Source organism: Macrotis lagotis, chromosome 7 (genome assembly GCF_037893015.1).
Source record: "Macrotis lagotis isolate mMagLag1 chromosome 7, bilby.v1.9.chrom.fasta, whole genome shotgun sequence".
Lineage (NCBI taxonomy): Eukaryota > Metazoa > Chordata > Mammalia > Peramelemorphia > Peramelidae > Macrotis > Macrotis lagotis.
In genome coordinates, this window is record NC_133664.1 from 59843548 (window position 1) to 59857685 (window position 14138).

The following is a 14138-nucleotide window of genomic DNA, read 5'->3' on the forward strand; positions in this document are numbered from 1 at the left end:
AGCAACAGGCATACACAAGAGTTGGCAGCTACCACATTAACAAAAGTAGAGGAGTGGCTAGGTGGCTCAGTAGATAGAGCACCAACCCTGGAGTCAGGAGTACCTGAATTCAAATCTGACCTCAGATACTTAATAATTATCTAGCTGTGTGGTCTTGGGCAAGCCATTTAACCCCATTTGCCTTGCAAAAACAAAAAAAAAAATAGAAAAAAGAAAAAGAAAAGAAAGAGAAAAAAGGTAGAGGTCTTGGAATATAATACTTGAGAAGGAAAAAGAACTGGGATTGCAACCAAAAAAAATTCAATCCAGTAAAACTTCAAGGGAAAAAAGGGATACAATGAAATAGAGGACTTTCAAGGAATCTGGAGAAAACAACCAGAGCTGAATAGAAAACCTGACTAATAAATACAGGACTATATAAAGAAGCATCAAAACAATCTGGTAGTGGTTAAGAAATAAAGTGATGGATCAGTGGAATAGATTAGGGATACAATACATAGTAGTAAATGATTACAGTAGTTTAACATTTGATAAACCTAAAGTTTCAAACTTAAAACTGGAAATTAGTTTGGCAAAAATTGACAGAGCCAACATCTCAATATTATACCAAGACAAATAAATGATTTTTACCTATGGGTCACATACTACCCTCAAAGTTCACTCATGCATTTAATATATTCTATATGCAGCCTTTGACAGAAAGGGTGATAGCATAATTAATTACAAAAGCTTGGGAAACTGCATATCAAATCTATGGATATGGTAAGAGTTTATAACCAAACAATAGATAGAAAGGATCATGGGAAGTAAAATAAATAATGTTGATTACAGGAAACTAAAACAAACAAAACTAATACAGCCAAAAAGAAGAAAAATGGGAGGTGGGGCACACTGAGGAAAAGAGAATTTACAGCATTTCTCTGATAAATGTCTCATTTCTCAAATATATAGATAGTTGAGTCAAATTTATAAAAACAAAATCCATTCCCCAATGGACAAATGATCAAAGGATATGGATAAGCAGTTTTAAGAAGAAATAAAAATTATTAATAATTGTAGAGAAATGCTCCAAATCACTACTGGTTAGAGAAATGCACAATTAAACAATTCTGACATACCATTTCACATCTATCAGATTGGCTTAATAATTCAGAAAAGGAAAATTACAAATGTTGGAGGGTATATAGGAATATTGGAATACCATTTCACTGTTGGTAGAGTTATAAACTAGTCTACTATTTTAACAACTTAGAACTACACCCAGAGGGCTACAAAATTGCAAAAACTTTGACTCAATGATACCACTACTAGGTCTGTATTCCAAGGAGATCAAAAAAAAATGGGAAAGGACCTATTTGTATGAAAATATTTATGGTAGCTTTTTTGTAGTGGCAAAGCATTGGAAACTCATGGGATACCTATCAGTTGGGGAATGCTGAACAAATTGTGGTACATAATTGTGATGGAATACTATTGTGAAATAATAAATGAGAAGTAGAATGGTTTCTCAAAAACCAAGAAGACAGATATGAACTAATGCAAAAGGAAATGAGCATAACCAGGAGAGCACTGTATAAATAGCAGCATAATTGCAAGGAAGACCAACTGTGAAAGACTTAGCTATTCTGATCAAAACAATGATCCAAGACAATTCTTAAGAATGGATAATTAAAAAATGCTATCATCCCCAGAGAAAGAACTGACAGGATTCTGAAGACAGATTAAAGCATGTTTTTTTACTTTCTTTTTTTTATTTTTTTTGCAGCATAACAACTATGTAATTTTTTTTGCCTTACCACATCCATAATCAACATCAAATTTATTGCTTTCTCAAGGAGGAGGGTAAGGTAGGAAGTAGAGAGAGAATTAAGACCTTAAATTTTTTTTAAATGTTTAAAAATTTTACAAGTAATTGGGAAACATTTAATGAAATAAAAAATTCACTTTAAAAACATCAAAGCTAGATATCAGGTCCCCAAGTCCCAATTTAGTGACTTTTTCCACCTAGTCCCTCTCTGCAGAATGATGAGCAACTGTTTGTGATAGCTAAAATGAGCATCTGTGAAGATTAAGTTTCTTTAAAAGGGAATGAGACCTTACCTATAAAGAGATGTCTAACATTTGCCTCAACCAGAGTACATTGCCTTATTTCTGAAAGGTTTCCAGCCAAAATACTTGATTAGGAGCTAAATATAAAATATAAATTTTTGATATGGCAATAATTAACCCTTCATATTAAAAACATGAATAAAATGAGATGAAAGACAAAGCTGGAGAATTAATACTAAAGATATTAAAGATACTAAAGAAAGGCTTTTTATCTTTTCTAATCCAATCCCTGTTTTTTCTTCCCTCTTCCATGATAATCATTTGACCAAACCAAATTTGAACAAAATAAACATTTATATATATGTGGAAATTCTAATGGCAAACCCCTATAGTAAAAGAAGAGATCATTTGCCTCAAGAAATATTCAAAAGGTTGGAGTATGACACAACATTTGTCAATTAAATGAAAAGAAACAGTGAAAAGAACACCCTCTATAAACCAAGATGACAGAAAACCAAATCTCTGAAAACAAATGTCATAATCAATTCATCCTCAATTATTATGGATTGAGAAAATCTTCTAAATTAGTCCCAGGAATCACCTGTTCACCTTGTACAAATACAGGAGCAGTAAAATTCATTAAATCAGCATTCATCCTTGGGAAATTGCTTTTAAGTCACTGAATGACAAATCATTCAAACAAGTAAATACTAATTTTATTATTGATGCAAAATCATTCTCATATTTTATTTCATTTTGATTTCCATGTCTTTATTACTGCATAGTTGTTGCTAATATGGTCATTTATTTTTATTACCTTGTCATTTCATTTTTTACGTACAAAACAATTAAAATGCCAAATCATATAGTATTTGCTGTAATTATAACCATACTTACATGCTTGAATGACAGTATTAATGACACTAACCCCCCATCACACACACACACACACACACACACACACACACACACACACACACAAAACCACCCAGCAATGCCATTAGCAAAATCTCTGAACAGGTGCTTTTATAGCATCAGGGATTAGAGATGCTAAATTAATCATTTATAAATTACCTGACTTTGTAATTCACTTTGCTGCTTCAGCCGAAGGTTTTCAGGTGTGTCTGCCACTGTAGTGAAGGACTGCTTTGGATAGTGACTGAAAAACAAAAGGTGAAATTGAAAAATCAATATTTAAGTATTGTAAGACCCCTTATACAATTATATAAATATATTAAGGCACACCAGAGGCAAAAAACTCCAATAGAACAAGTTGGAAAAGCTTAATAATATACAAATAGCTTGCAACAAAGTTATACTATATTATTTCAGGTGCATTTAAATAGGAAATTTATGTCCACTTAATAATAACTGACATTGGGGCGGCTAGGTGGCACAATGAATGTGGTGGCTAGGTGGCACAGTGAATAGAGCACCAGCCTTGGAGTCAGGAGTACCTGGGTTCAAATCTGGCCTCAGACACTTAATAATTACCTAGCTGTGTGGCCTTGGGCAAGCTACTTAACCCCATTGTCTTGAAAAAAACTAAAAAAAAACTGACATTGAGATAGAACTTTACCAAATCATTTTATAAACATTTTTACCAAATCATTTTATACACATTCTATCAACTGAACCTAACAGCAATATTGTGAGGTACATACTTGTGAAGGAAAGAAGATGGGATTGTGTTAAACACTTTCCAAATATTATCTCAATTGATCCTCACACCAACCCTGGAAGTTAGGTAATGTGATTCCCATTTTCCAATTGAGGAAATGGAGACTGACAGAGATAAGTGACTTTCCCAGGATCACACAACTTGTAAATGTCTGAGGTTGGATTTGAACTCAAGTCTTACTGACCCCAGATCCCATATACTATCCACTATGCCACCTTGCTGCCTCCTACTACAAATCACCATTTCAGGCCAGCTAAGAAATGCAATGGTTAGAAATAAGAAAACTCATCTTTCTGAGTTTAAGTCTAGCCTCGGGTACTAATAGTTGTGTGACCCTGAACAAGTCACTTTATCCTGATTGCCTAAGTTTTATCATCTATAAAATAAGTTAGAGAAGAAAATGGCAAACCTCTACAATATCTTTGCCAAGAAAACCCCAAATTGCGTCCAAAGAGTCAAGCATGACTCACCATTTTTTTTAAATTAGTATTTTATTTTTCCTCCCAATTACCTGTAAAAATATTTTCTGAAATTCATCTTTTAAAATTCTGAATTCCAAATTCCCTTTTTCCCCTCTGTTTCCTCTCAATGAGATGGCAAGCAAGTTGATTTAAGATACACATGTGCAGATATATTTAAGATATACATGTGCAGTCATGCAAATCAGTCATGTTGCAAAACAAAACAGAAAAAAAAAAGAAAAGTGAAAAACATTTTTAAAAAAGGAAAAGGAAAGCGTGCTTCAATCTGCATTCAGACTCCATCAATTCTTTCTCAGGAAATGGACAGTATTTTTCATTATAAATCCTCCAAAACTGACTTGGGTAATTGTATTGCTGAGAATAGCTAAGTCATTCAGAGTTGATCATGATACAGTGTTGTTTCTGAGTACAGTGTTCTCCTGTTCTGCTCACTTAAGTTTGTATCAGTTCATGTGAATCTTTCAAGGTTTTTCTGAAATCATCCTGCTGGTCATTTCTTATAGCATAATACTATTCCATCAAAATCATAAGCCACAACTTATTTGGTCATTCCATAATTAATGGACAATTCCCTCAATTTCCAATTCTTTGCCACAGCAAAAAGAGCTACTATAAATATTTTTGTACATTTTTTTTAATCTCATAGGGATATAGACCTCATTGAGAGGAATTGTTGGGTCAAAGGATATGGGGGAGGGGGGTTATTTGTTTTAGGTTTTTGCAAGGCAAATGGAGTTAAGTGGCTTGCCCAAGGCCACACAGCTAGGTAATTATTAAGTGTCTGAGGTTGGATTTGAACTCAGGTACCCCTGACTCCAGGGCCAGTGCTCTATCCACTGTTCCACCTAGCCGCCCCTCAAAGGATATCAGTTTTACAGAACTTTGGACATAGTTCCAAACTGTTCTTCAGAAAGGCTGAATCAATTCACAACTCTTCCAACAGTGCATCAGAGTCTCAATTTTTCCAAATTCCCTCCAACGTTTGTCATTTTCCTTTCCATCATGTAAGCCAATTTGATTTTAAGTATAAGTTGGTACCTCAGAATTGTTTTAATTTGTATTTCCCTAATCAACAGTAATTTTAAAGTATTTTTTCATATCGGTTCAAATAGCTTTTGATTTCTTCTGAAAACTGCCCACTCTCATCTTTTGACCATTTATCAATCAAGAAATGACTCTTGTTTTTATAAATATGACTCAGCTCTCTATAAATTTGAGAAATTAAGTTTTTATCAGAGAAATTTGTTGAAATTTTTCACTATGACTATTAATTGTATTTCCCTCCACACTATTTTCTACCTGTTTATTCTACTCTGTTTATTCACCCTGTTCATCCCCAAATAAAGTTCTCTACAAAGAAGTACATTGTAAATTCTGAAGTGTTACATAAAAGCAAAGAGTTATTATTTGAGGTGGGTCCAAAACCCAGTAGTCTTTTTCACAAGGCAACTTGAAGGTGGAGACTACTGTCTGCAGGGTCGATTACTGTTTATGATTTTGTACCAAACTTTTCTTCATTCAGAACCCTCACTGCACAGTGGGAAGATCTTTACACTATTATTGTTTCCCAACTGTCCACTTTTGGACCACAATCTTTGAAGTTTCCTCAGAACCGCCTGTTTAAAGACACTCCAACTCATCGTAAGAAAATCAATAGGCATCCTGCTTTTATGGTATCTACTATAGTATAAGCTTCATGAGGATGAAGATCATGTGTGTTATATAAACTAAACTTCCCATTTCCTTTAATGTCCAGCAGAATATTCTGCACATAGTAAGTACCCAAAAATATCTGTTGAATAAATTAAATGTTAGTATAGTTGTGACTTAAATCTAAAATAATGCTAAAGAATTTTTAGAAAAACATAACCAGTCTTGATGGAGTTGTGAACTGAAGTATCTATTCTAAATATCAATCTGAAACTATGTCCAAAGGGCAATCAATCTGTGCATACCTTTTCACCCAGCTAGGCTACTACTAAAAGAAAAAGAGAGTAGTGGCTAAAGTAGTGTAGTGGATAAAGCACCAGCCTTGGAGTCAGGAGTACCTGGGTTCAAATCTGGTCTCAGACACTTAATAATTACCTAGCTGTGTGGTCTTGGGCAAGCCACTTAACCCCATTTGCCTTGCAAAAACCTTAAGAGAGAGAGAGAGAGAGAGAGAGAGAGAGAGAGAGAGAGAGAGACCTACTTATACAGAAATAGTATAGCAGTTCTTCTTGTGGTGACAAAGAATTAAAAATGAGAAAATGTTCGTCAATTGGGGAATGGCTGAACAAGTTATGGTATATGAATGTTATGGAAAACTATTGTGCTATGAGAAATGGCAAGCAGGATGATTTCAGAAAAACTTACATGAACTGATACAAACTGAAGTGAGAAGAAGCAAGAGAAAATTGTAAACAATAAGAGCTATAACTGATGATCAACTCTGAATGACTTAACTATTCTTGGCAAAATGATGACCCAAAACAATCCCAAAGGTCTCATGAAGGAAAACACTATCAACATTGAGAAAAAGAATTGATGACATCTGGATGCAGATTGAAACATACTATTTTCCCTTTGTTTTATTATTTTTTCTTTTGATCTGTTTCTTCTTTCACAACATGACTAATATGGAAATATGTTTTACATGTTTGCACATATGCAACCCATATCAAATTGTTTGTCATTGTGACAGTGGGAGGAGGGAGGTAAGAGAAGGAGAGAATTTGCAGCTCAAATTTTTTGAAAATAAATGTGAAGTGGCCAGCTAGCTAGGTGGTGCAGTGGATAGAGCACCGGCCCTGGAGTCAAGAGGACCTGAATTGAAATCTGACCTCAGACACTTAATAATTACCTAGCTGTGTGGCCTTGGGCAAGCCACTTAACCCCATTACCTTAAATAAATAAAAATAAATGTGAAAATTTTTCATTACATGTAATTGGAAAAAATAAAATATTATTTTAAAAAATAAAAAAAAAAGTTCACTTAGCCAGTTGTGGGATTGGCAAACCACAGACCCAAATTCACAAATATGCTATACAAATTAAATATATTTAAAATTTTGAAAAGGAAAAAAGAAAACATCTGAACTACATGTTTCTGCAATACTAGTTTTATAGTCTTAACTTTTTATGATTTATTAATCATGTTTTAATCTTTAATTGCTTACAAAACCTTACCCCAGAGGAATATAACTGAGGAGAAAATAATCTTACAAACTTCTAATCATGAGAAAGAAAGAAATCCAACTTAATATTAACAACTCCAAAAATCAATTATAAGAGGTAAAAGGAATTTCCTGAGCTACTAATACTCATGTATTCCAAAATAAAATAAACTCAAAACTTTAGGGAATCAAGTTCTTCCAAGCTGCCAAATTACAGTTTCTTGGTTCTGATTCAGTTTAATAAATCTTACAAATTTTAAGGCCTACTGCATGCAAAAATTCTTTGAGCTAAGCCCTAGGAGAGTTATAAAGTTCGAGGTAAGACATGGCCCAGCTTTCATGGAGCTGACAAGCTCAAAGGAAGATATGACATATGGTTCAAAATCAAATATAAAGGCATCCAAGTAGAGAAAGCAAAAGTGTTGCTGAAATCTGAAAGGAGAATTCACTCTCAGGGCAACAGTAACAAATGTAATTTTTTTTTCAAAATTCTGTAAAATAAATCCTAGCAGAAATTGAAAAAAATCTTTTTACATACTAACTAATCCAATGAAGGAAATGTGTACATTACAAATCAGGTTTGTTTTTTTTTTAAATAGCCTAGAGATTGGAGCACAAAAGTCTTTGGGTAAATAATTGATAATAATAGCAACTAATTCAAATTGAGGCAGTTAAAATGGTAGAGTGGATCGATTACTAGACCTGGAATCAGAAAGACCTGGGTTCAAATCCTGTTTAGATAGTTGTTAGTTCTGTGACCCCACATGCTTCTTAAACTTCTCTTTTTTTAGTTTCTCCAAATGTAAAATGAAAATAAGAATAGCACCTTCCTCCCAAAGTTGCAGTCAGGATTCCAAGAGATATTTGTAAAGTGCTTTGCAAATCTAGAACTTTATATACATGCTAGTGGCTATTATTATTCTTATCATTGCTAATGTATGATACATAAGGCAATTCTTTCTATCCTGTCACAATCCCTACCTTTCTTAGCTCACTTATTTTTTCTTAATTAATTAATCCTTAATTAAGCAGCTAATACGCGAGAGGCATTGAGCTGCTAAAGAAGTCTCTGCCCACAAGGTGATTGTTTTCTACTGAGAGAAGACAAAATGCACAGAAATAAAAATAATCTCAGGGGAGAGAGTGACTGGGGAGCCCAGGATGGCTACCGAGATAATCAGGATAAGACCTGTAATTGGTGGCACACGACTGAAGACAGTAGGGAAATATCAGGAATCTAGTAAATACAACTCTATGTCCCTGAATTTTTTTTTTTCAGGAGAACAAAGCAAGACTAGGAAAACAATCTACATGATGACAATAATATGGAGGAAAACAACTCAAAGACTTTAGAAACATGATCAAAGCAGAGAACAACAGGAATTTCAAAAGACAGGCGATAAAGTATGTTCCACTTCTTGAGAGAGAGGTGACGGACTGAAGATTCAGAGTGAGATCTGCCTTCTCAGACATGGCTAATGTGTTGATTTGTTTTGCTTGAAAAAAGGAAGGACTTTCCTACTGAGAGAAGTCAGAGGGACAAAGTTAGGTAGTGATAGAAAAAAAATAGATAATTTGGTGACACTAAGATTTGCAAAGCAGTTAATAAATATTATCATTTCATCTTCAGAACAAGCAAGGGAGGTAGGAGTTATTATCATTCCCAATTTATAGATAAGGTAATTAAAAAGGATAAATGTGATTTGCCTAGGATCACACAGTATGTCTAAGGCTGACTTTGAACTTAGGTCTTCCTGACTCCAGGCTAGTGCTCTATCCACTCTATCCATTTCACCTAGCTGCCTCATAAAATGAACATCAATGAATAATTTTTAATTCATAAATTAAAACAAAAAAGTAAATGGAATATAAAAATAGAATCTTGTTACTATTCTTAATAAGTATGAATATACTTATCCATATAGTTTAAGAAAAAATTATTTATGCATTGTATCATATAGAATAAATATGCATTATAGAATATATATATGCAATGCATATATATGCATTGTATAAAGATATAAGTGGATAAATCTATAAGTTTAAACAATAAAATATATATGTATCATTCGCAACTTTTATGTATGTTTAAACTGTTTTCTATCCATACATATCTATACACAGATATAAGGGTATACATGTACTACTTTTAAAAATTAAAAATATATATTTCATATTTGTTTCTTAGGATTTTTTCTTATTAAAATATTTGTGTTTGTTGATGATTGTTAAAAATCGCCATAAAATGGAAATGTGATTTAAAATTTTTCAATAAAAAATAACAAGGGAAAGGGAAAATATGGAGGATAAGAAGGGATCCAGTCTGGAGGGATAAACAGAGAAGGTTTAAAAAAGAGTAACAATAGTTACGTAGGGGAATGAGAGTGAGAGTGAGAGGCTACTAGTGGCTAGAGTAATGTGCTCAAGGACGACCCAATCATAGATTCAAAGTGCTGTCAATATTACAGGGGAGAAAAGCAGGAATATTTAGGCTTTGGACCTTCAGAAGGTGAAGGCCAATGTGAAGGGAGAATTAGAAAATTAGACATCAGTAAGACTTCACTGACTTAAATTCAGGAGACAACTACAATAAAAGAAATCTACGTATACTTAGGGTAATGATAACAGATTCATCATTGATAACTAGTATACAGGATTATCTTTGAAATATCAGGACTGTCATACCCCAGGGTTTCTATACATTGCACCTGGAAGATTTGACTGCAAAACTCTAGTGTCAAACCAATTTGTATTATGCAGTGATTTATATATGAGCTACTTCAAGTCTGACATATTATTCTTTCCAGAGGTGGGGTTTATTAAGATTTAATAATATACTGCCATTTTTTGAGAAAATGCAACCTTACCTTTTAAAAGCATTTAGAAGTCAAAAGTTCTGACCTGGTGCCACTAGAAGTATAAAATTTCATTGCTGTACTTGCTTTCCAGACCTGCTTTTTTTATTCAAGTGAAGGCCTAGACTAGAAGAATTGCTGTGGACTACCTTTTTTGCTCTCTGATTCTAACAAAAGATGACATTTCACCTGAGGGCCAATATCATGAATGTTGAGGAATTTTCACTTTAATTGGATTTGCTTTTATGGGATGAAAAATATTTCTGCATTTCATAAAAATTGTATTTTTAAGATAGGAAAATTTGACATAGTAAACATTTTCCCAAATCTGAACTAAATCATTTTGTAACAGCAATGATGATCACTAATGCATCTGTTGCTTTACCCTTCTAAAGTACTTTTTATAGATTTTGATTTTCATTTGTATATTCATTCAAGTGCCCACTAGGTGCCAAACACTGATAAAAAAAAAAACAAAGATTAAAAACAAGATAGTTTCAATCTATATTACAGTTCTTTCTAACCTGTCAGAATCCCTACCTTTCTTAGCTCACTTATTTTTTTCTTAATTAATTAATCTTAATTAAGCAGCTAATACGTGAGAGGCATTGAGCTACTAAAGAAGTCTCTGCCCACAAGGTGATTGTTTTCTACCGAGAAGACAAAATGCACATAAATAAAAATATATACAGAATAATCTCAGGGGAGAGAGTGACTGGGGAGCCCAGGATGGCTACTGAGATAATCAGGATAAGACCTGTAATTGGTGGCACAAGCTGAGCCATGCTAATAATTCTCTCCTAGCAGCCATGGGAGATAAATCAGGCAAGAATTATCATCTACATTTGACAGCTAAGGAAATCTAAGCTTGGAGAGGTTAAATGATTTGACCACAACCACACACCTAATAATTGTCAAAAGAGTCAAACTTCTGCCTTGATGTTCTTTTGTTATATTTCTAAATGTAATTGTTTCAATGACTGCCACTAAAACCACTGCTTCATCTGCCATTATCAACCACTAAATGTTATGAAATTCTAAAGTTAATGTCCATGGTAATCCAATTTAAAAGCTAACAAGACAATTAAAACCTTATCCATACCATCATCATTAAGACTTTCATCAAGCTTAGAAACCAGAACTCATGGTTTCATCCTACACTGATGACTATTGATCCATTAATTCACTAAAATATTTATTAAGTATAGCTTAATAATGATAATTATACTTAAAAGTTTTCCAAATATCACCTCATTTCAGTCTCAGACTAATTCTGTAAAATAGATAACACAGGAGACAATAAGAAAAGGGAGGAGGAATAATCCATCTGCCAGCAAAGTATCTCTGATTTATTACATAGTAGCTGTGTGATCTTGAACAAGTCAATTAAACTCTTAGAAACACAAGGGTATCATAGAAATCTCTGTCAGGCTACCTAGAATTTACTGATCATCCTTTATTCCTGCTTTTCTTTCAGAGTTCCTTTTTGGTTATAATATTTGTCCTTCATTTTCAAAGAAGACCATGGTATCAGGGAGGTGATGACACATCGAGCACATGAACTGGATTTAAGTGAAGGGGGGGGGTGCTAAGTCACCAGCCTCACTTTCTCCTGTGGAACCATCTGGGTCCAGTGGTCAAATGTGAATCAGAATGACTGGAGACAGCTCTGGATGTGAGGCAGAGTTAAGTGATTTGGCCAAGGTCACACAGCTAGAAGAGTCTGAGGTCACATCTGAACTCAGGTCCTCTTGACTTCATCTGCATCTAGCTGTCTTTATAGCTTGCTCACATCCTTTTAGGAATGTTCCCCTTTCATTCTTGGCGGGGGTGGAATTTGAAAGCATATAGAAACACAAATAAAATGTATCGAAAAGATGGACCCATGCTATTTTGGGAAGGTTAGATGAGTGAAAGTGCTTTCCAATTTCCCAAAAACCATCCAGTCCACTTTCTTTTTCCTTTTTAAATCTGTGCCCAAATCATTGTCCAACTATATTGTCTATCATATACACATGTAGTTGGAAATGTTCTGGAGCAAACATTTCCAATCTTTTAGTTCTTCTGGGCCATATCATCCAACAAAAAATCCCTAAAGGGACATATACAGAATTCAGTACCCATTCACAAATACTATGCAACCCATACCACCAATGAGTACAACAACAAATGGGAGGTGGGCCAGCTTGACTGGGTAGAGGACGTTAGTATGGTCATAGGCTGGACACACCTGTTCTAGAGAACGTCCATTCAGATGCATGATGGAATCTGGATAAGAGATATTCTATATCCATTTGGTCTTTACTGTGCAGATGGACAGTCCTTGGAGTGAGTGTTTGATGTAACCAACACAATGCCATACAAAAACAGGAACATCTCGAGGACCTCACCATCCATGGGGAGGACTCTGAATTGGATCTCTTCCATGACAATGATAAATACTTTTGGAACACATATATCTGACTTTTTAAAATTTCTTGACTGATAATCATCATCAGAGTCATTTAATAGTTATTCCTTGATATGTAGATGCCAAGAGTCAACATATGGTTTCTCTGATTATCATAAGATCATTTTATCTACCCCTTCATTTTACAGATGATAAAACTATAGCCCAAACAAGTGAAGTGCTTTGCCCAAGGTCATAAATGAAATATATAATTGTTAGGACTCAAGTCCATGTCTTAGGATTCTAAAACCAGTATTCTTCCCCTATGACATGCTACCTTTCTAGGGAATTAGGTTATTTTTGAATAAATTGGGTATGGGGTGGAAATATCTAGTAGAATATGAAATTTTGGAATCACTCACATGTAATACTAGTTCTTTGGTATCAAAGAGGAAAAGGACTATGCCAACCAGCTGAGTGATTGGTAGCATGAGTTGCACAATTATATTTATTATAGTGCAAAGGATTCTTACTTACTTTTACCAGAATCATTCCATCCCATAGCCTGATCAAAAGGAAACAGGTCTATTGGAGTTGTAGTTGCTGCAGCAATCTTAGCCTTAAATTGGTTTCTCATCCTCTCATATCTGCAAGGCACCATGGTGCTTCATCAACACATGATAATTGGCAAGAGACTGCAGCTACCAGGTACATCCCAAACAATCTCACGATGGACTAATTGTCAGTTTAGTTTTTCCTCACAGACCTTCTACCTTTAACTTGTGAGCTACTCATCAGTGTGATACAAGTGGCAATTGCTTTAACACTACTACATCAATGTTAACTTGCCAATCATGGAACTACAGTGCTCCTACAACTTCTGTTAATATACTCCATAAAGCTTGATCTCATTGGATCCCCAATGGGGAAAATAGAGACTGAGACCATAGAGAGATGTCCAGAGGGGGAGCAGGGTGCCTTGTCCAGCCTAAGCAAGTGTGCCCAGCCCCACTTCATGCTCCAGCCCCAACCAATCCCTTAGAACCAATCCTTATCCCGAAGTTACAGATCAGGTTTGACAACTTCCCTTACCTACATTGTTCCAACATGCCAGAGGCTGTTCACCTCAGCATTCACACATAGGTTATAATTAAAGCCTTGGGCATGTGTTCACTAAGGGTAAGAGCAGAGGGAGAAAAAAGACTATAAGCAGAACTTGAGAATGTCATCAACACTTAAGGAATAGAAGAAAGTGTGAAACTGGCAGGAAAGCATTAGTCAGGGAAGTAGAAGAAAATCCACAAGAGAAAAGAATTCATAGACGCTATAGAAATAAAAAATATTAGGGAAGGGTATCCAGAGATAAATGCTACAAGAGAAATTTTAATAAACAAGCATAGAAAAGAAACTATTATATTTATCTATATTATTTCCATTGGTGACCATCAAGAGAATTGTTTAAGTAAAATGACTGAGACAGAAAAGAGAATATAAAAGATTCAAGTATAAGTGGGTGGTGGGGAAGTG

At 34.5% G+C, this 14138-nt stretch overlaps 1 protein-coding gene across 2 annotated transcripts in view; it reads right to left on the reverse strand.

Moving 5' to 3' along the window:
• NEBL (nebulette) overlaps positions 1-14138 on the reverse strand; it is a 456697-nt gene that overhangs the window by 279313 nt on the left and 163246 nt on the right. For both annotated transcript variants that reach the window (XM_074192966.1, XM_074192965.1), the window contains exon 3: positions 3124-3208. In XM_074192966.1, coding sequence (XP_074049067.1) covers positions 3124-3208 — 85 coding nt within the window. The remainder of the gene's footprint in view (positions 1-3123; positions 3209-14138) is intronic.